The following is a 22,822-nucleotide window of genomic DNA, read 5'->3' on the forward strand; positions in this document are numbered from 1 at the left end:
TATGACCTCGAGATTATCTAATAAAACTATAAATAATATTTTCGTATAAGTAATAAGATATTTTTTTCTCAAGGGAATATTCTTAAAAATACAAATTATAAACTAATACACTCACAGATGATTTACCTCTCTCTCTCTCTCTAGTCCGTCCCTCATGACTGAGGATCGTGACCACCTGGACGAGTCATCTTTTGGTATATAATGCTCCTCCATCGAGTACGGTCGCTGGCCATTTAGACACTGGCACTGTAAAAGGTGCGGGCTCCTGTTTCCTTGAGAAGATCCGATCATCGGGTTGGAGATCTACCTCGTGGCCGTTTGCCTTCCACATTTCCCACCACAATAATTTTTTCCAAGTTGTCGTTACCACGGCGTGTGATATATCTAAAATAACTGCGGATGCGCTGTAGACAGATGTTTGAGAGACGTGTTTTAATTTGAAGCTGTGAAAGAATTGATACATTTGTACGTTTTGGCAGTCCACGGTACACGTAACATTCGGCTCCAACACCACATCTCGAGCGCATCAATTCTTTGTCTTTCTCTGGCGTGAATAGTCCACGTATCTACATCAAGGAAAATCGTAAAAATATGTGCCTGGACCAGGCGTGTTTTGGTTCTGTTGGTGACGCTTCGGTTCTTCCAGATGTTTGTTAATTTCGTCATCGCATCCCTACATAATTTACCTATCTCCTACTAATTTAAAAATAATTTTTGTAATAGGTTCAGTAGATGAAGAATTACCCCCTTCAATCTCAAACATAATATACTTAACACACAAACTTTACCTCTATAAAATATTTAATTCAATTCAATTTATTATATTATAAGTACACTTAACTTAAATTATACATAATGTTTAACAACAGTAACAATATTAAGTTTATTTTTATTATACTATATATATTAGTAGTTTAGTATGTTAGCGTATTGGTTAAACGAGTATGTTTTAGTAAGTTAGTGTTAGTCTTATTTCTATGTATAGGTCTCCTCCAGCCGATACCACTCGCTTCTATTCTTAGCGTCTGTGAGCCAGTTTCTTGATGCTAATTGGACGATATCATCGCACCAGCGGGTCTTTCGTCTGCCTACTTTTCTTTTTCCCGCAGGTCCATGCCACGCGGTAGTTCTTAATATATATATATATATATAAAGTATAGATATTTATATATAATCTAATGATTTCTCATTGATATTACAGCAACGCCTGCAATATACGCTCCACCGACGCAATACGCGCTGCTGCCCGCTCCATACAGCGCCGCATGCTGCGAGCCGGCATGCTGCGCACCCCTCGACAAGCAGCCCCGCGTGCCAGCGCCGCCCCTCCACCCCGCATTCATCTACTAGCCCAGTAACACGGGTCAGTTACTAGCCCAATACCCAGTGATACACTACGCCAGTTACTAGTGTTACAGCGGACCAGATGCTAATGTTACAACGAGCAAGTTACTAGCTGAGTAATAAGTGTTACATTGGGACAGTTGCTAGGTAATGAACATGCAGTTTTACTAGCTGAGTAATAAATATCACATTGGCACAGTCACTATGTAATGGACTAGTGTTATGTAAGGCCAGATACTGGTTAAGTAATTAGTGTTACATTGGAACAGTCACTATCTAACTAACAAATGTTGTCAGTAACTAGCTGAGTAATAAATGTTACATTGACACAGTCACTATTTAATAGACTAGCGTTATGTTTTGCCAGATACTATCTGAGTAATAAGTGTTACATTAGGACAGTCGCTATCTTAATATCAAGCGTTACATCCCGCATTACTAGCTGAATAATGTGTAACATTGAGACAGTCATTAGCTAATCAATAAGTGATAAAGTGCCATAAACGTATCTAAAACGTAGCCAAAACTGAAACTTACGTAACGGTTGCAATTTTGCAAGACATTATACTAAAAGCGCGACAACAGAGAAACCATTTCTAGATAAGTTTAAGGCACTATACGTTCAGCTAGTTACTAACTGAGTTATAAGTGTTACAATAAGATAGTCACTGGCTAATAAACATCAGACCAGTTATTATCTGAGTAATAAGTGTTGCATTGGCACAGACACTAAATTAGCCAGTATTACATTCGGCGAGTTACGAGCTGAATAATAAGTGTTACTTATAGTCACTAGCTAATTAACAAGTGTTACGTTCGGCCAGTTACTAGCTGAGTAATAAGTATTAGATGAGACCAGTTACTAGCAATGTAACCAGTTACTAGCACAGTAATTAATGTCAGGCCAGGTTCAGCTACAGTACTACTTTAACATTGGCTAGTGTGTTCTTTGGAGTTATTAACTGACTCAATATAAATTTAAAACTTACTTTAACTTCAGTTAGACTAAGATACTTTGGTCACAAAAATATTATGTGATTTGTATTTCGTAATTAATTTAAGATTTTTAATTTAAGATAATAATCAACGAATGCGTCGTTAGATAAATTGAGTAAAGAATTTTGTTTGGATAAAATCATTGTCATTCATAATTTATTAATAAAAGAAATGTATTTCTAAAAACTACAGCGATTTCGAAATTGCGAAGTTATTCATTTAATGTTTAATAATTATGATTTGTGTAATTGCATTGAGTGCTGCTTTTTCGACCTTTTAAAGAATATTTGCCATATATTTCCAATATGATTACAAACTGTGTTAGGAGTGGGTACAACAGTACTCCAGCGGGCGGGGATCGAACCCATGACCTCTCGACATGAGTCCGGTCCCCTTACCGTTGAGCTATAAAGCCATTGGAGATATATTTTTAGATTTTTCAGCGAAACCATTCCTTTTGCTCGTGTCTTCCAATCTTTATTGTGCTCAAACACCTTTTTTTTGGTATTTAAATATCACTATTTCTGTAAATATATACCTTATTTATATAAAGAAAGTTTCTGTTCTCGAAAAAATTACAATTAAAAATTATTAAAAAAACCTAATCTTAAGTAAAATTTTGTAAAAATTTATTTTTTTATAAATGGAAAAAATATATATTTTTTGTTAGTTATGGTATTTTTTGTTGTATATTTTATGTGCAATGAAATAATACGAAGGAAATAAATAAAAAAAATATTCTAATAAACCGATTGCAACGTGAGCTACCAAATTAAATTTTGTGATTTCCATGATTTATTTAATTTTCTAAAAGTCATTGATTTGAGTGCAAACAAAAACTCTCTTTATATAAATGAAGTCTTTAATTTTCGTGTATGTGGGACATTCGGCGGTTGATGTGATGGTCGTGGTTCGTATAGTGATGCAAAGAAGTGTTCAAGTGTTAGACTCTTTGGGTGTGTTTTTGACAATTTTGTCTATATCTGGTTGTATCTATATCTTAGATGAGTAAAGATAATTATTATTATAATGGTATACAATAAATTAGCTTCACAGTACATAATCATAAGGAGAATAGATTATGAATTTGCGTGCTATCATTGTTTTAAGTGTATTGGATCTATCGGGATGTGTTGTATTTTTGAGCGATTGATCTATTGAATAGATGTAGGTTTTATTTTGGGAAAGTACATTATTATTTTGCCATTGCAAAATAAATCATTGCTATGGTTTTTTTGTATCTCCTGACAAATGTACTACTTTTTGTCACTACACACAAAAATACACTGAGCATCTTATTCATCAATGGATTTTAATCGAAAAAATATAACACGCCTTGATTAAATTTAACAATTCTTGTATAAAATATATGGAATAAATGGGAATGAGCTATGTATGTCCAACGAAATATATCACAAGATAAATATGTTGCTAGTTATTTAGATTTTAACCCAGTTCACATGTATATAGTATTCCAGTCCAGCGGTTCAAATTTGACTGTTAAATTTTTAGTTTTTGTCTTTTTGCGTCACGGTTGATTTAGGTAGGTATATTTTATTTTCATGTAATTTAATAAAACTCCTTGTTTGAGTTTTTTAAGGTAGGTACTAAAGCGGCACCATGAAAACGATTGGCAGAATTTATGAATACTTGTATAATAATTATATTCTTGATATTTGAAATAGAAACAAGGGATACTTAGAAAAATTCCGTTATGAAAATGAAAAATGATAATTTGTAATTATAATTAAAGACATGGTAGAGTTAATAACTGGGGATGATTTTGTAACAAAGTTAGTAAAGTTTTTTTCGGATCGTAATGTCGTAAAAAACAAGTCAACTCATTGCTTTTTACTATTTTCCACAAAAATATTTCATTATTTATCGTAAAGTTTACAATTATTGCTAGTGGATAGCTGGACTGGAGCAATGTGAACCGGGCATTATTATAATTGATACCTCAAAAAAGACATTAGTGAATATAACTTGTTATCCTTGTAAAGGAGTACTATAACTGTTCATCAACAGTGGTATGGTTATATACACCAAACTTACAGAAACTAGAAGAATTGGTACTTTTACTTAATTTAAACCTTTATTTGGTTCAAACATTTTCAAATATCTCTGAAATATTTCGCCATTATTGAGATCTTTCTTCCCAGTTGTTGAAAATTATTATTTTCAGTTGTTACAATGTAGGAGCTATTATTCCCAATTGTTACAATTTGTGAGCTATTATTACCAGTTGTGACAATTTGAGGACTATTATTCTCAGTTGTGACAATTAAAAAGTTATGCCCTAATTGTCAAAGACCCCAAACATGTAGCAAATTCAATTAATTATTTAACTTATTCCTAAGATGCAGGACCTAAAGATATATTTATTAACCCAACGATTTTGTAGAATCTATATGATTTTGTAGAACAATACAACTGAGAAATGATTTTATTACGATGAAGATAAGATATATAAAATGTTGTCAAGAATGTGATACGGCATGATTGTTAACTCATTTCTCTTCTAGATTATAGATATAAGCTTATCGCACATTGCATTTTGAGGCGCAAGCTAAACGCACATAAATAATTATGAGAACTGTTATAACTGATATCGTTAATATTTATTATTATTTAAAAATTCATTTAAAGTGAAACTTCTTACTGGCGATTTGATAATAACAATTGAATGAGAATCAAGAGTGGAGTGATTTCAAGTGTGAGTCACGTTTAAGTAATTTTTGTTATATGAAAGAACTTTTGAAGAAAATTAATGATTTTTACAGTTAAATTCACTGGTAAAGATTTTTAATAAACTTACAAATACCTTTGTATTTTATTAATTTTAACATAAAGTAGAATATAATAATAATAATTATTATAAACAAGATGAATAGAAGTTTCATTTCTATCACAATGTACGTTGCAGCATGCGCAATTTTTTATTATTAGTTACATCAAATTCTACGATGTATCAAATAATAGTTAATAATCTACATGGAAAACAGCTATGTTTACGATTCAAGACTTTTAACGCCTGCAACTTGAAAACCGCAGGCGACTAGTTTTTATATGTGCGATTAGCATTATTATATTTTATTTTATTCTTATTAAAAAATAAATGTTCGGCACAATTGAAAAAGAGTCATTAAACAATAAAATAGGACCAATAAGCAACGCGATTTACATAGGTTGCCCTGTTCAACAATTTTTAAAATATTTTTGTTAAATATAAAACTCGTTAATCATTTAGAAATCATTAACTTAGAACATAATAATTATAGCAGTATATTTTATATCAGTTTTTGCATAAGATAATATAGTAATATTATTATTATCCTAAATATAATAATTATTAATGTTGTTGTAACTCTTCTGTGTGCTATCAAAGTCTAGCCTGCTAAATATGTATTTAGATATACTAGATTAGCTGCGGGCAAAGTCCACAGGATAGGCAAAGTGTACATTGCCCGGACCTACCCAGATGCACGGAGACTATGAACAAAAAAATAACCATTTTGAAACAATGATTTTCCCTTAATACTTGAAAATAATTGAAACCCACTCTTAAAGTTTAAAATCATGAGTGCAACAACTTTTAACAACAGCTTTGACTAGCTTTTAAATGGCTGTAATGCCAATGAAGTTTCGAATTTAAACAAAATTGTTTGGTTGTATATGGTTATTTGTACGATGTTGGCGGAAACTTAGCGGACTTTGTCTGTAGATATAGTCTATATAAAGCTCTAAACTTTAAAAGACTAAATATTTCCCTATTTCATTAATAAAAAATATAAAATGTAGGTAAAACATAACAAAGTAGTATTTAAAGAATATTATATAAATTTTATCAAATTCCCGTATACCTATTATATTATAAGAGATGTTATTGATTACAAAATAAATAATTTAATCAATACATTAGAAGATAATAACTCTTAATTATATTTAACGTCCTTTCGAGAAATTGATAATAATAATTGTTATAGAATAACTTTTTATTCTAAAACCAATTTATAAATATATTTACTAATTAATGACATTAATTGTGGATTAAATTATATTAAAAAATTGAACATAACACCAGAATGGAGAGAGCTACGGTGAGAAACGATTAGAAAGAGCTAAGATAATACGATAGTTAAAAAAGAAAGTTCAAAACATAGCATATTAAATATTTGATAAATAATAATTTTAAATTCATTTTGTTCACAAATGCCTAACATTTGAATAAAAAAACGCAATAAAACATTGTATTTTATCATCAACGGTGGTTTTTATAATAACGAAAAATTTTATAATAATGATACTCAAAAATATATCCATAAAACTAAAAATGTTTTTATCATCACGTTGATATATATATTTGCAAAATCACTGGAATAAATTCATAAATAATGTCATTAATTATCACTGTTGTGTAATCTGTATTGGTGTCGCAAATTTGTATAGACTTGCTAACTTCGGTGTGATCTATAACAATAATCGTTGTGTAAATTTTCAAATACTATTCTGAATGTGTAAGCTTGATCTCTGTTACTGTATCGTCTGCAGCAGTTGTTTTGTTTGTTTACTGTCTTCTTTTATCGTGTGTCACATTATTTATGACAGAGAGAGAGAGAACAATAAATAGGTCTTTATATAACCTGTATTGTTAAGTTTGAGATGTCCAAGACTTTTACGCACATGCATCGAAAAAAATCGAAAATGCACGGTTTGGTTTTATCTATACGATACACAATATCTAAACCAAAAAAATATATTATATTGCTCCAAAGCTTTATATTTCTCAAGATTTACGAATATAAAAATGAATTTTATTCTGATCATTCAAAACACCTGCTGTAAATAAATATATACAGTGACATGTAACATAACTGATAACGCTGTCAATTTTTTAACTCAGACTTGTAAAACTAATCGTGTTAGATAATAATTTAAGTGCGAATCGCGTATTTTGCTTATTTGCTCAATAAATTACTTTGGAATTCCTAATTAGTTTAAAGTTAAGCTAAATTTACGTTCCTCTTGCGTCAAGTACTTAGTTTAGTTAGTTATGCCAAATACTTAATTAATATTGAAAAAAAATACCTCAAGGGTATACGTCTTTTGAAACTAAATATGGATGATAATTTTAAGTTGCTTTTTATTGATACAAGCAACATTTGTATAAGCTCTAGGTTTAGAAGTTTTAGATTGAATTAATAAGAATTGTATCACTGCTTAAATAAAAATCATTTTAAATTGCTTTATGTTACAAATTTTTTAACTTCTTTTAAATGAATTACAATGTTCATTCTACTTTGGATATTTCTTTTTATATTTATGTTAGATTGTATATTTAATATTTATTTATTTTACATATTCTGATTTTCTATATTTATTTATTCAAGTACTATAAATTTTACAGTTACTAAAAAAAGTTATGGCAAAGAAATATTATCATTATTCTGTGGCCTAGAAACTTTACTGCCTGACATATCGGATAAAATAACAATCACTACGCTAGCTATTTTTCGTAATATGTATCACGCTAGGCATATTTGAAAATAAGTGACGTAATATAGACAATATTACGTTAAACGAATTAGAGAGTAAAATTAAGGACTTAACGTAAAAGATACTATATTATAAAAATGTAATGTGCTTAGCGAATAATGTTATTTTGATTTTAATACACTAAACTTCTTACAGTAATTTTAACTAGAGCCTCCATATTTGAATACTGATATTTTAAACATTATTCTTGAAGTCTGCAACGATTTTTAAATTTCACAATCTCAATTTATTTTAACTTTTATTTCTTTCTTGAGATTTCTATTTCTTATTTCTAAGAAGTAAAAGACAAAAGGTATGAGAATGTAGAAAGTACGAATAAAATAGAAATGATAAGCGAATTAAAGGAATTAGATTGGATAGTAGCCGTCCTTTTCTTTGGAAAAATCAATGAATCTTCAAAGGGTTCTAAGATACGACGCCAGAAATCCGTCGAAATCTGATAACATAATGTACAGGGACTAAGACAATATCGTCGAGTTAGTGAAAATCTTTAGGTTGTTGAAAATAACTGGGCTATGAGAACTTTAATTATTTTCATTGATTTAATAAGTTTTGATGTTATTGCAAACGATTGTAATATAGGGAATGAAACACATTGGTGATTGAATATGTGGATATTACTGAATGGCTGACGAACTATTGGCTGACCAAAAGGTTTGCAATTTCTTTTATTAGCGAAACAATTGTTTAATCCCATTTTGATTTACGATTATTGCAAAACAGAAACCTTTAGAATTTTGCAAGCTTTATCAAAAACTGTCATAATCTGAATATACAATTACCATATAATTTTAAAAATAGATTAAAAATTATCATGACTTTTAACTAATTCTTAACGTGTGAGTGAGTTACCAAAAAAAGACATTTTAAAGGCTTGTTAGATAACCTTCTTTCCAGTAAGTTAGTGACATTTTTGATAACTTTACAAATTTATATTCCGAAACCATCATCTTTATCCTTTTAGAGATTGTATTTGTATCGCGAGTTATTCCGTTGTTGTAGTTGTATCCCCTTTACTCCTAAATGTTGACTACTTTTAAGAAAATCTTGAAGCTCCTAAACTTCTGGTTGTAAGCCCAGATCGAGTGTGAGTGATTGTTGTGAATCAGGATGATGCAGCGTTAGGGTAAATTCTTCTTTATTCTTTAATATGGTACACAGACTTAATTATTACCCAAATTATTGTATCGATTAAGTAAATCTGGTTATTTTACTTGAGTTTTAAACCAATTTTTTATTTCAAGCAACAGTTTTATAGTAAATGTGGAATTCAAAATTTCATTATCGTTGTTGTCTCTGCTATATATGAGAAATATCAGTTATGCTTTTGTAATAAATAATTTGTTATAAAAAAGTATTTCAAGATGCGAAATTTCTGAGATTCTTAAGAACTTGAAAACCCCAAATATATATAATCACATATGTTTTCCTGAATTTTGTTCCTAAAATTTCATTATGAATTTAGCTTGTATTTCATACTTGTAGGAAAATGTTGAAATTTCACATTAGCTAATTGTTGCTTCTTTTTTAATTATTTTCAACTAAGAGCTAACTCCTAGTTAACTAAATTAATTGATAAACTTAATCAATTATCTAAGTTACATACAAATAAATGATCACGTTAATCAATTGACTTAATCAATTTACAAGGGTTTTATGTGGATCAATAAATAACTTTTGATATCTATACGAAAAGTGGTTTGTTGAAGATTAAATATTTTTAGTGGTTTAGTTAAATTATGATCAACAATCAATTGTAAAGATTTATTTTATATACGAAAAACAGTTGTTGTTTAAAATTGACTTAAATCAATACAGTTAAATTGGAACCAATGCCACACGCTTTTCGAATAATTTAATTTTTGTATGAAATTATACCTACGTATTCATAGATCTGCTTAATACAGCACTTTAATAAATAAAAAAAGTAAAAAAACTTAAGCATATAATACATACGTATCTATTTCTACGTTTAAAGTTAAATATATACGTAACGTTTTTCTCCTATTCGTCAGAACTATATGTGTTTTAGATAGATGCTATTAAATACCTATTAAGAAAATATATTCCAAAAGTATTGTCTGTGTGTGAAATATAGTAACTGTAACTACATAATGTCTTTATTTATTGTAATTTAGAATGTAGTATTTTAGTATATGTGGCCTAAGAAGAATACCATATTTATAAAATGGGTCGATTAAAATACGAAATTTCAGAGTTTGAAATTTCAAATAAATTACAGAGAAAAATGTTATATGTCTTAAGAAAACAATAAAAAATAATAATAAAAAGATATCTTTTTCAATTCAAATATATCACAAAATTAGGATCAAAACCACTTGTAAGCTACTAATATAGGTTAAGCTTTCTAAGGAAAGGACGAAACATATAAACGTGTTTTCTTAGCAAGGGACAAAATGTACTCGTAAATTTTCCGTCGCTCATATCATGTATTAATGTTATAGCGATGGTAATTAAGGGAGATAAAAAGTTTACTAGAGGATTAAAGTTATCATGTAGTACTCAAGAAATCAAAAATAATTCATTTGTAATAACTGCATATTACAGTCAAGCTACTAAAATGTAGCATGTTAGTTTTGAAACTTAATCTATATTATCTGTCTATAAATATCCTTTATCCTTTCATTTATTATAAATCTTATATATTTGTTAACAAGCTATAAAATAAATGTATTTATAAATTCATTTTCATTATTACTTTTTTATATTTATGAGTGAATTTATGTTGATCATAATATATCTTGAACAAATTAATTGAGAGTGTCCTAGGTCCTTTTATATATTTTATAATATCTTACTAACACATTATCTTTAAATTATTATTTTTGTATCTAATACTTCTAAGATTTTTATTTCAAAATAAAAAATCATTTATTCATAATAATATAGCCTCTACTAAGTCATTTAAAGTTAATTTTGCTTTTGAGTTAATCTGACTATACCTGTGCTGTTAAATTTCATTTTCTATTTTTTAAAATGTGCCATTTTTTAATTTCAACAGCAGTATCCGTAGTTGATACAATCATGTATTCTTAATGTATTAAATAAAGCCTTGGTTTTATAATTGTATCTTTACTTTAACGTATCTTCTAGCAACACCATGATCATATTCACTGCGCACATTATTAGATATAAATACGAATTAAGCTAATAGATAAAACTTAATTAGTTATTAATAAGCTGGCGTATCATCGAATGTACGTAGATGATTGTTGTCTGTTATTGTACCATATTAATATAATAATTATTGTCTAGTTATATATGTGATATTGTTATTGGAGTCATAGATATTTTAAACGCTAATCTATAGCCTTTTTCAATTAGTAAGTAGCTTTTGACATATTCGTCATGCTTGTATGTATGTGCATTATAAGTAATTTTATTCTTGCAGATTATTTTATTGTTACTGCAATCTGAAATTATTTTTTTTATTTTATCAAAGAATTGTCAATACTTCGTTTATATTATAACTTACTCGTATTTTGATAAACTTTAGCGTTTTCAAAATTACAATTTAACAAATTGAAAAATTATATTCTCTGTTATAATGTTTTTTCTTTTAAATTATGCAATTCTGTGTTCCTTTATCTCTTATTAGATTTGTTGAAATTTTAATCAATTTATTAATATCTATATAAATCTAAATATATTGGTTCCTACATACTTATATTTGTCATGACAAGTTTGTCAAAAGTAACTGATTACTGTTGACTTTTGTGTAATAATGTAATTTTTCTTAAGTGTAAGCGTAAAAGGGAGATTTTAAAGATGTTATGGATATATTGCTGGATGTGGGATATGTATTAGTTGTATGTGTGATAATGGGTATATTACGGCAAACATTTTAGTAATTTTTAAATAAAATTGTGAATTTTTTTTATGTGAATCATTTACGGGTCAGAAAAATGAAGGATATAACTTGAATACAATTAGTTATTAGGTAATTATTAAGTATAGAAGCAGGTATTTATTATGTTGCTAGTCTTCATTTCTTATCTCAAGTTATTTCTTTACTTTTCGTCTCCTCTCAAATTTGCTACAATGGCGGACTTTTTGGGGAAAAGAAGTGAAAATTAAACGAAGACCCCAGTTCCCATTCAAACTCGGGCCCAAAAATTAATCATAAGATACAAAGCTGAAAATTGGTCAGAAATTCGAACATACGAGTAAAAGGAGATTTCATGAGGCCAAAAAGATCAATTTTAGTCAGGGATCCGTAAAATATTTTTTACAACTAATTACTAACAAGTTAGCTCGATGAGAAGATCGACTTATTTATTTACGAAAATTTTTGATTTTGGTATCTGAGTTACCAGGAAATGAAAATTTCTGAGCGTTGGAACGAGATAATGTACCACGCAATTTGTAGGACACCGTGGCTGTTAAATTGTATAACTATTGATTACTCACGAAGAATTAACTTGTTAGTACCTAATAAATTGTAAAAAATGTTCTACGGATCCCTGACTATTTGATCAAATTAGCTAAATTACTTGTTATTCATTCATTTCATTCATGCATTCACGCAACTTGATCAGATCTGTTTGACATCAAATTAATTGCATCTATGTCAAACTGGTAGTTTTTCTAGGGATCAAGCATTATTTTTTGTCAAATTATCAAATCTCTAGTCAAACTATGTTTCAAGAAGAAATTAGTTATTTATATTTGTGCATCATGGCCTTGTTTTTTGTTATTCTGGTCAAACTATAAGTTCAATAATGTAAAACATACTTCCATAAAAATGTTTGCAATCTTATACTCTTATCAATACTCCAATATTATGTGTAGTAATATATTTATGTAGATTACATAAATATATGTCTATCACTTTGTATCGTAGTTAAATAAATTAGAAAACTATTGAATAAAAGCAGAATTTTTAAGTAAGATAATAATTTGTATTAAGCAATAAAAATGAATCAGAAGGCCGGAAAGATTTTTAATCCTATCTACGATACAAAATATAGATGACCTACACAAATGTTTTAATAGTATTTAAATCTATTTATACATAATTATGTAATGAACAGTTTATAGTTAAACGCAACAAAGCAATGTAGTTAGAAATAAACCTTCAAAGCTTTATGTGATCTATAATCAATTGTTTGACAAACTAATTAACAAAATTATTTAAAAACAGTATTTTAATTAGTTTGTCAAACAGTTACTAAAACTTCTGTTTCTTTTGAGCTATTTTTATAGATATTTTTCTGTAATACATCTACAATTTTTATTACATGCAAAAATGAGAAAAAGTGACTTACGCAAGTTTGACATTAAAACTGTTTTCTCTATTCGGATAATTTTATATTTTTAAAACTACAGTTAAACTTTTCAAAATACAAGTTTTATTTTGTTTTTTGAAAAATATTTTTTCACAAAGCGTTTTGTGAGTGACCATAATATTATAAAGTAGAGAATGGCATAGTCACCATTTCTTATTTTAACCGTAAAACTATTTTAATCTATATACTTCCGGTATATCAAAATATCTCACCTAATTATAGAAATAAGTACAATAATTATTGAAGCAATAACGAATAATTTAATTATAAATAAGACGTCTAGTAAATAATAAAAATATAATGTAATAATTATGAGTTGTTTTTTTATTATCATCTGTAACCATTAATCTTTTTTTTAATTCTTTACAAGTTAGCCCTTGACTACAATCTCACCTGATGGTAAGTGATGATGCAATCTAAGATGGAAGCGGGCTAACTTGTTAGGAGGAGGATGAAAAAACCTTTCGGTTTCATCAATCCATCAAGGTAGCGGTTAGTCCAAGCAGCATTACTCTGAATACAAGTCTTGGATTGAGTTATATCTAGTTTTTAAACGTAGTAAGAATAAGGTCCACTTGATGGTAAATGAGATGGTAAACAGAACAATGTAGGCCATGCAAAGAACTACAGCAAGGCTTGTTAGAGAAGCTGAAAATCGCCGTGATGACTCTCGAGATTTTATACATGATTCAATATCTTTCTTTCTTTATTTTAGTTATCTATATTTTTAATATAGATAACTATATTTTTTATTCTTTACAAGTTAGCCCTTGACTACAATCACACCTGATGGTAAGTGATGATGGAGTCTAAGAGGGAAGCGGGCTAACTTGTTAGGAGGAGGATGAAAATCCACACCCCTTTCGGTTTCTACACAACATCGTACTGGAACGCTAAATCGCTTGGCGCTACGTATTTGTCGTTAGGGTGGTAACTAGCCACGGCCGAAGCCAGACCTGGACCAATTAAGAAAACCTCAATCAGCCCAGCCGGGGATCGAAACCAGGACCTCCGTCTTCTAAATCCACCGCGCATACCACTGCGCCACGGAGGCCGTCAAATATATACAACAAGGTAAGGTTAGAGGACTAGGTAGTGCAGATTCTGGTCCATCCACATAAATTTCTGAAAAAATAAATATTGTGGTAATATATATATATCGTCCAAAATTCCTCAGTGCCTGAAGACGAAAGTCTTCGAACAGTGCGTGTTGCCAGTGATGACTTACGGATCTGAAACCTGGTCGCAAACTGTGGCCCTCATAAAAAGGCTTAAAGTCACTCAGCGTGCGATGGAGCGAGCTATGCTTGGGGTTTCTCTGCGTGATCGAATCAAAAATGAGGAGATCCGTAGAAGAACCAAAGTCACTGATATAGCTCAGCGAGTCGCGAAGCTGAAGTGGCAAAGGGCAGGCCACATAGTTCCAAGACCGATGGACGTTGGGGTCACAAGGTGCTGGAATGGCGACCTGAAAGCGTAGTGTCGGTTGACCCCCCACTAGGTGGATTGAGGTCATTAAGCGGGTTGCAGGGAGCCGCTGGATCCTCGCGGCTCGAGACTGTTTTGTTTGGAAATCCATGCAAGAGGCCTATGTCCTGCAGTGGACGTCCATCGGTTGACGATGATGATGATGATGGTCATATTTGCGTAGGTAGGATATAAATCGAACTGCTAGATTTTGAAGTCACTTATTTTATTAAGTTAGTTAAAATTGGATAGCTTGCTATTGCTATTCTGAGTATTTATTCTTACCTAGCGGGCGCCCGCGACTTCGTCCACCCTTAGACCTCTTTAATTCAGCCCTTACAGTAGTATTGCTGTAAAAATGGAGGAAATTCTCCCGTTTTCCCAACAATTTTCTTCACTGCATTGCTTTTATTAATCGTAGCTTGATGAAAAGTATACTATAACCTGCCCAGGAGTATGAAAAACAATTGTACTCAGTTTTGTTAAAATCCGTCAAGTAGTTTTTGTTTCTATAACGAACAGACAGACAGACATGACAGACGGAGAGCATTCATGTCAAAAAGTATCAAATGATGAAATCGGTCTTAAATCGTTCCAAAATAGAAGATAATGATCTTAACGTTAACCTTAGTCACTCTTAAAATTACATCCACTTGCATGTATGTTTAATCATGAAATAGCCAGTATTTCATATAATTAGCATACGTGCATGCAACATAATTGGATGCCACTTATCAGGTGCGAACAGTTGCTTTTACACGCAAACGATTTTCTTAATTAAATTAAACATGCATGTAAATAAACGTTGTTCAACACGACACAAGATTATAATCTTTTAAATAGAAAAGGGTTTGACTGAATTTGGTATGTGTATTTGTCTAAATTTTATTTTTTATTCTTTACAAGTTAGCCCTTGACTACAATCTCACCTGATGGTAAGTGATGATGCAATCTAAGATGGAAGGCTGATTTGTTAAGAGGAGGATGAAAATCCACACCCCTTTTCGGTTTATATACGACATCATACCGGAATGCTAAATCGCTTGGCGGTACGTCTTTGTCGGTAGGGTGGATTCTTTCGTAAAATGGACTCTACCATGGCGTTATAATATCGACCCCGTACTAGAAAACGCAGTGTTGGTTGACCCATCACCAGGTGGACTAACGACATCATCAGCGAGTCGCAGGCATTCGCTAATAAACTACATTTTATTTCCGTATTCCACAAAATGGGAATGAGTGAAACCATGTGGCGTCCTCTAGTAATCAATACAGGTATATAAAATTAAAGTGTTTTGATTTCAAAATAGCTGTGTTATCTTAAGTGCATAAAGCTATCAAGCTTATTTAAGAATTTTCGTCTGTCTGCCTATCTTTCTGTTTGTGTTTATCTGCGTTAATATTTGGAACGGCTGAACTGATTTTAGTAGAACTTTCACAGGAAGATAGAGGAGGTTATGGAGCAAAATAAAGTGTGCTTTTTATTCCAAAAAAATTACAAGGTTCCCGGGATTTGTGGAAAACAAAATTTCACGCGTACAAAGTTGCAGGCATCCATTAATCTATACTAATATTACATACGTACATACATTATCAACCCATATACGGCTCACTACTGAGCTCGAGTCTCCTCTCAGAATGAAAGATGTTAGGCCAATAGTCCACCACGCTGGCCCAATGCGGATTGGCAGACTTCACACATGCAGAGAATTAAGAAATTCTCTGGTGTGCAGGTTTCCTCACGATGTTTTCCTTCACCGTTTGAGACAAGTGATATTTAATTTCTTAAATACTAATATTATAAAGAGGAAATCTTTGTTTGTTTGTTTGTAATGAATAGACTCAAAAACTACTTAACCGATTTTAAAAATTCTTTCACTATTCGAAACTACATTATCCACAAGTAACATACCTAGGTTAAATTTTATTTTGGAAAAGAGTAGGGTTCCGTTAGATATTTGGGGTTTTCGGACACAAGGTGTAAAAATCAACCAGAAAAGTTACCTATTTTGCGTATTCTGCGTATAAATCTGCATATACTATAAAAGATAGAACCATCTATCTTTTATAGTATATGCAGATCTTATAAATATCTACAAACAAGTTCTCGATACACTATACGGTCTATTTATGTCGAGTGAGGCACGACAACCATTTTATTTATATAATCTTGAATTTTTTTGGACATAAGTAGGGGTAGTGTAAAGTTTACATCGACTTTGACGCGGACGAAGTCTCGGGCGTCTGCTAGTGATAAATAAAACTACATGACAACCGAACCAATAGGTGCGAAACTGCTGCAGTATAAAGGCATAAATCACACTGTAGCGAAATACATTACTTTCCGCACTCGGGCGATAAAGTAAAAAGAACGTCAGTTAATGTCATAATAACTGTGCAGAGAAAAAATAATAAAGTTCACAACATGTAGTTTATTGTAGTAATAATGTCGCCATACTTCATCCGGTTAGAGCATCGGAGTTAATTAACTGAGCCGGGCGCTAATGCGTCATGTGCGGGCGATGCATCATAGGCCGAGAGCCCGCGGAGACATTTGCTTAGACATCTATACAAGTTATTTTTCTATATGTATACTAATATTATAAAGAGGAAAAGTTTGTGGTTTTAAAGGGGGTAATCCCTGGATTTACAACACCGATTTTTCCCTTTTCGTTATCAACTCATATTCGGCTTACTGCTGAGCTCGAGTCTCCTCTCAGAATGAGAGGGGTTTTTGCGACAGGGCCGGATTAAGGATATCTAAGAGCGGATAAAGTCACGGATGTCCGTGTTAGTCGAGGTGACTACACCATTGATGAGCATATTGATAAAGATGCTTGGAGGCCGTTGGATCAGTTTCCACCTTCACACAGGTAGTAAAACTATAAGAAATTGTAATGTTGTCAACAATTGTAAATTATAATACTGTTGCCAGTTTTTTCTCAGCAGAACCTGCCTTCCGAACCGGTGGTAGAATCTTTACAAATAGTCAACTGAGCCTACTTGATATAAATGAATTTTGAATTTATGAATTAGTACCTAACCATATAAGAGTCATCAGCAAAAACCTTGCATGAATAGATCATTTTTGTATTAGTAATTTTCCCGTAAAGCTGATTCATAAATATGTAGATTTTTTTAAAAAAGCGCCTGCTCTGGGGAGAAATATATTTTTTTATTACATTCATACTTACAGACGTTATGTTAGCTGTAGAAGAATAAAGCCTACCGTCACAGGCCCAAAAAAAGGTCTCAACAATGCTATTTATACAAACTTATATGTTTAGTCAATAGTCCATATAAAACTGTCAAAGTCGGCACTGTCTCTTGCACCATAAAACGAGCAAAGTAGGTAAACATTATTATTTTCAATTTAAGTCACCGATCTATGCTGAAAATCTAAAGAATCTCATGGTGACAAATATTTGATAGTGTTTTTTTCAATTAGCCAAAATTTAATGAGTAAGAGGTACCAGTGGCGAAGGATGGAATTTAGATACATAGAAAGAAAATATATTTATTACTACACTAGCGGACGCCCGCGACTTCGCGTGGAATTTAGTTTTTCACAAATCCCTCGGGAACCATGGATTTTTCCGGCATAAAAAGTAGCCATTGTGTTAATCAATGCTATATATCTCAATACCAAATTTCAGCTTAAAAATTCGGTTAATTTAATTTAAATTATAGTCGAAGCGTGAAAGAGTAACAAACATTCATATCATCAAAATCATCAGTTTTCGCAAATCTCGGGAAACCATAGATTTTTTCGGGATAGAAGAAGACTATGTTAATCCAGAGTAAAATCTATTTCCATTCAAATTTCAGCCAAATCCCTTCAATGGACGCAGCGTAAAGGAGGAACAAACACACACACACACAAACTTTCGCCTTTGTACGAGTAATATTAGTGTGATTGTTGGTATAATTGCATATTTATTTAGTTGAAGTTAAGTAATGAACAATGCATATAAATAATTTGAATTTGAAAAAACTACATAGAGTTCACAGGTCAATGCCCTCGACTGGCCAACACAACCCTAATTATACCTACATCGCAAAATATATCTCCACGTCACACATATTTCATTCGAAATGGTCATTTCATTTTGCGAACATATAAAATTCCCGTTTAACCACTGAATGTGGAATGGCCCTAAAAAGTTAAATGTGCTTCGCCCTAAGCTAAGTCCGGCTTTTCTTTTAAACACCGAGCGACATCTAGCGGCGGGCACTACCCCCCGCCTCTTCACCCCGCTCGCCCCTCTATCAATCAGTAGTGTAGCGCAAATGTGAAAAATAAAAAAAGGTTCGAGAATAGACTAGAGCTGAACCCGCGGGTCGAGTGTTCCGTATCCTACTTATATTAATTTCCACGTAACAATTAATACAAAATAAATAATTAAACATAAAAAATCGTAACAATATTTAAAAAGAATGTCTGATGTCTATGAGATATTGTAATTTATTTTCGTGATTTTTAGTAATGTACTATTACCTTGTGCAGTACTGCCTCCTGGGTTTTTTTTAAAACCCATACTAAAATTATTGCGGTTATTGCAAATGGGTATTTTTGACCTCGTAGTTTTTGATCTTTAATTTTATTTTTTTCATTGCTTTTCTAGATTCTACAATAAGTCACTGATGTTTCCATGTATTTCAGTCAATGGTTTCAAGTAGTCGTTAAGTCATAATTAACCAAATATTGCATGAAATCCTTATAAATAAAATTCAAGAGTCTGTCTGTGATATCTTCTTTAAGATTTTTGTCTGTCTGTCTGACTATTTGTTCGGACTAATCACTAGAACGCCAAACCGATTTCAAAAGGACTTTCACTGGAAAGTAAAGGTAACATTTTTGCTACGTTTTATCCCGAAAATATCCATGATTCCTGCGGGATTTGTGAAAAACTGAATGAAACGAAGTCACGACCGTCCGCTTGTATATTCTAAGATTGAAACACGAACTTTTTTTAAGCAACACTAATATTAACGGTTTTCAACACTCTCCGAGGATCTCCAAGAGGCTCGCGATAGCGGCGCAGACTGGTCAGAGAGGGACGGAACATTAACTTACCGAAGGAGTGAGAGAGTAATAAGACGATCGTCTAAATTATTGTATTATACATTATAATATTTGGGAAGAATTTTGATAAATGCAAAATGTTTAGATTAATTATTTTCCAATTTCCGCAAAAATCTAACAAATCGTAGTAAAATAACTACCTCATTTTTTACATTTTGACAAAATCTTCTTTACAACCTTCGTATTAGATGGACAATTGTCAAAAATTTTCTTTAAAAAAAAACATCAATTGTATTTCAATTTAAGTTGGTGTAACAATCCTAGGTAGCTTTTCCACGCAATGTGACGGCCAAGTAAATTGTCCTGTCTAGGCATAACCAAACCTATTAAAATAAAGAAGATAAAGTAAAAAGATACCTCAATATCTCAGCAAATATTTTGATAAGAAAACTGATATTTAATCAACAAAACCACTTCTGCAAATTTTCCACATACTACCCTACTATAATCGTATTGTCTCCATTTTCTTAGAGGACGTTCCGACCGAGCCCGCCACACACCCCTCAGACTGCTGCATCTCTATTCCAAAACCAACCTTATCCTCAAGGAGTAGAGTCCAAACCACCGTAAAACAGTCCAGTACTTACGTCTTATCACAATAGAGTCGTCCGAGACCCGACGGCGCGGGTAGTGGAAGAAATCCCACTTAATTTGAGGCTGATATAATTCACCCGGTTTCTTGCTCATTCAAGGTCAAACCGCGACCAGATGACGACGTCTTGACAGCTCCTGCTCGTTTTAGTTTATATCGTTGGATATGATTTGGAGGAATTGAGTCATTAATTGGTTTTCATTTCTCAGACTAAAAGGGTTTAGTCATTTTGAGTGCAAAACAGTGGAACTACATTATGAGTTCATTTTTGAGAATCCATTATCATAAGCATAATAAGCTTAAGTCCACCACGCTGATCCAATGCTGGTAGGCATGCTCAGAGTGATAGAAGTTTAATGTCTATTAAATTAAACATTACATATACATTATTGATATCACACTAATATTATAAAGGCGAAAGTTTGTGTGTAAGTGTGAAAGTGTGTAAGTATATATTGTTCCTCTTTTACGCTGTGGCTACCTACTGAAGCGATTTGGCTGAAATTTGGAATGGAAATAGATTTTACTCTGGATTAACATATAGGCTACTTTTCATCCCGGAAAAAATCATGGTTTCCGCGGGATTTGTGAAAAACTGAAACGCGGACAAAGTCGCGGGCGTCCGCAAGTTACAAATAATTTATTGATGAACTTTCAAGTTTTTGTTATATAAAACGAATTTGAAATTGATGAAAATCGATAGTGTTTCATAATTTTTTACTGACTTCAAAAAAGGAGGAGTTCCTCACTTCGTACTTTTATGATCGTCGATCAGTTTTTAATTCGTTTTGACAGAGATTTTTTTTCATGACGATACTCTCATATTGATTCCATGTAAGATGAAGTGTAAGTATTAATGTCACCTCCAATATTTTACTTAGTAAATTTAATTATATTAATATTTGTACATTTTTAAATCATTCATTATGAAACCAAACTAAATAAGGTTACAATTCATATGGAAACGGGACCGGAGTGCATACTAACACATAACAAAACTCACATCTACTTCTGTGAGCCATGTATAAGTGTATACAAGTCATTATATTCTTCTTATTATTGTTCGTATAACGTAATTTGAGTCGGTTCCAAAAAGTAAATGCATTTTTTTAAATGGCACTTCAATAAACATTGCTTGTTAACTCTAATCCGCCATTTTTATTGCCCTGACACAGTTCAGTTGCACAGTGAAGTATTACCCAGTTGTAGACCCTGTTACGCAATGCAATATTTTGTTTTTTTTTATAACTTCTAGATTTGTCTATGACTGCGGTTTGGCTCGGACATCTAGGTCTGTTGGTGTACGATTCAAAATATTTTTTTTATACTTTACAAGTTAGCCCTTGACTACAATCTCACCTGATGGTAAGTGATGATGCAATCTAAGATGGAACGTGCTAACTTGTTAGGAGGAGGATGAATTCCGGACCTCTTTCGGCTTCTACACGACATTGTACCAGAACGCTAAATCGCTTGGCGGTACATTTTTGTCGGTAGAGTGGTAAGTAGCCACGACCAAAGCCAGCCAGACTTGGACCAATTAATAACATGAATTTTTCCAGCCGGGGATCGAACCCAGGACCTCCGTCTTGTAAGTCCACTGCCACGGAGGCCGTCAAAAGTTTTTATTGTACTTACTTTTAGTGATCATTTAACATATTTTTCTACTCCCATTTCGTAATTTACTCTCGTATTTACGAGGGTTCCATCGTATCATCAACCTGTATCCGTCCACAGCTCTTATACGATCCTCATCCTTTCATCCGATCCTTCTCATCCAACCACTTCCTACCTCCTTAAGGTCTTTCGAGCTAGAAAGCATCCTACACTACGCTGGTATGTTCGACCCCTTAACCGTGCTGTTAGAGTCACTAAAGAAGGTTAGACGGAGCAAACACACAGACAAACGAACACACAGCCGGCCAAGCGGCCGCTCTGCGTCTTGTAGTACAACGTATTAGTTGCTCTCGGGCGCATTCTCCGGAACTTCGCTTGGATTATGCTACAACTATACGTAACGTCATCGACACAATTGTATTTGAAGATTTTCTACTTTTGGTGGTTTTATGGCTGACTAGGGGACGGACTTTAACCGCGTGGAATTCAGTTTTTCACAAATCCCGCGCGAACCATGATGTTTTCCGAGATGAAAAGTAGCCTATGTGTTAGTTCAGAGTAAAATCTAATTCCATTCTAAATTACAGCCAAATCGCTTCAGCAGTAGCGGCGTTGAAGAGTAACAAACATCCAAACAAACATCAATACTCGTACAAGCTTTCGCGTTTATATTATTTGTAGGATTTGGATGTACAAAATTTTTTTTAATAACACTATGTTTTATATTTGTCTTTAGAATTATGCACTAATTTTCATAACGGTAAGTTGAATAAATTGAAGATTTACCGAAACTTATTTACATTACATTTCGGCAACAAAAGTAGCCTTTAATATAATATTATGAAGTCCAATCGT

At 32.0% G+C, this 22,822-nt stretch overlaps 1 protein-coding gene across 1 annotated transcript in view; it reads left to right on the forward strand.

The window, feature by feature from the left end:
* Positions 1-13,517, forward strand: part of LOC128199470 (protein boule) — a 45,265-nt gene extending 31,748 nt beyond the window's left edge. Inside the window, exon 4 of the mRNA XM_052889167.1 lies at positions 1,202-13,517. Within this exon, the coding sequence (XP_052745127.1) occupies positions 1,202-1,350 (149 nt within the window). The 3' untranslated portion in view covers positions 1,351-13,517. The remainder of the gene's footprint in view (positions 1-1,201) is intronic.
* Positions 13,518-22,822: the final 9,305 nt, after the last annotated feature.

This window comes from Bicyclus anynana, chromosome 25, assembly GCF_947172395.1.
Source record: "Bicyclus anynana chromosome 25, ilBicAnyn1.1, whole genome shotgun sequence".
NCBI classification, from domain to species: Eukaryota; Metazoa; Arthropoda; class Insecta; order Lepidoptera; family Nymphalidae; genus Bicyclus; species Bicyclus anynana.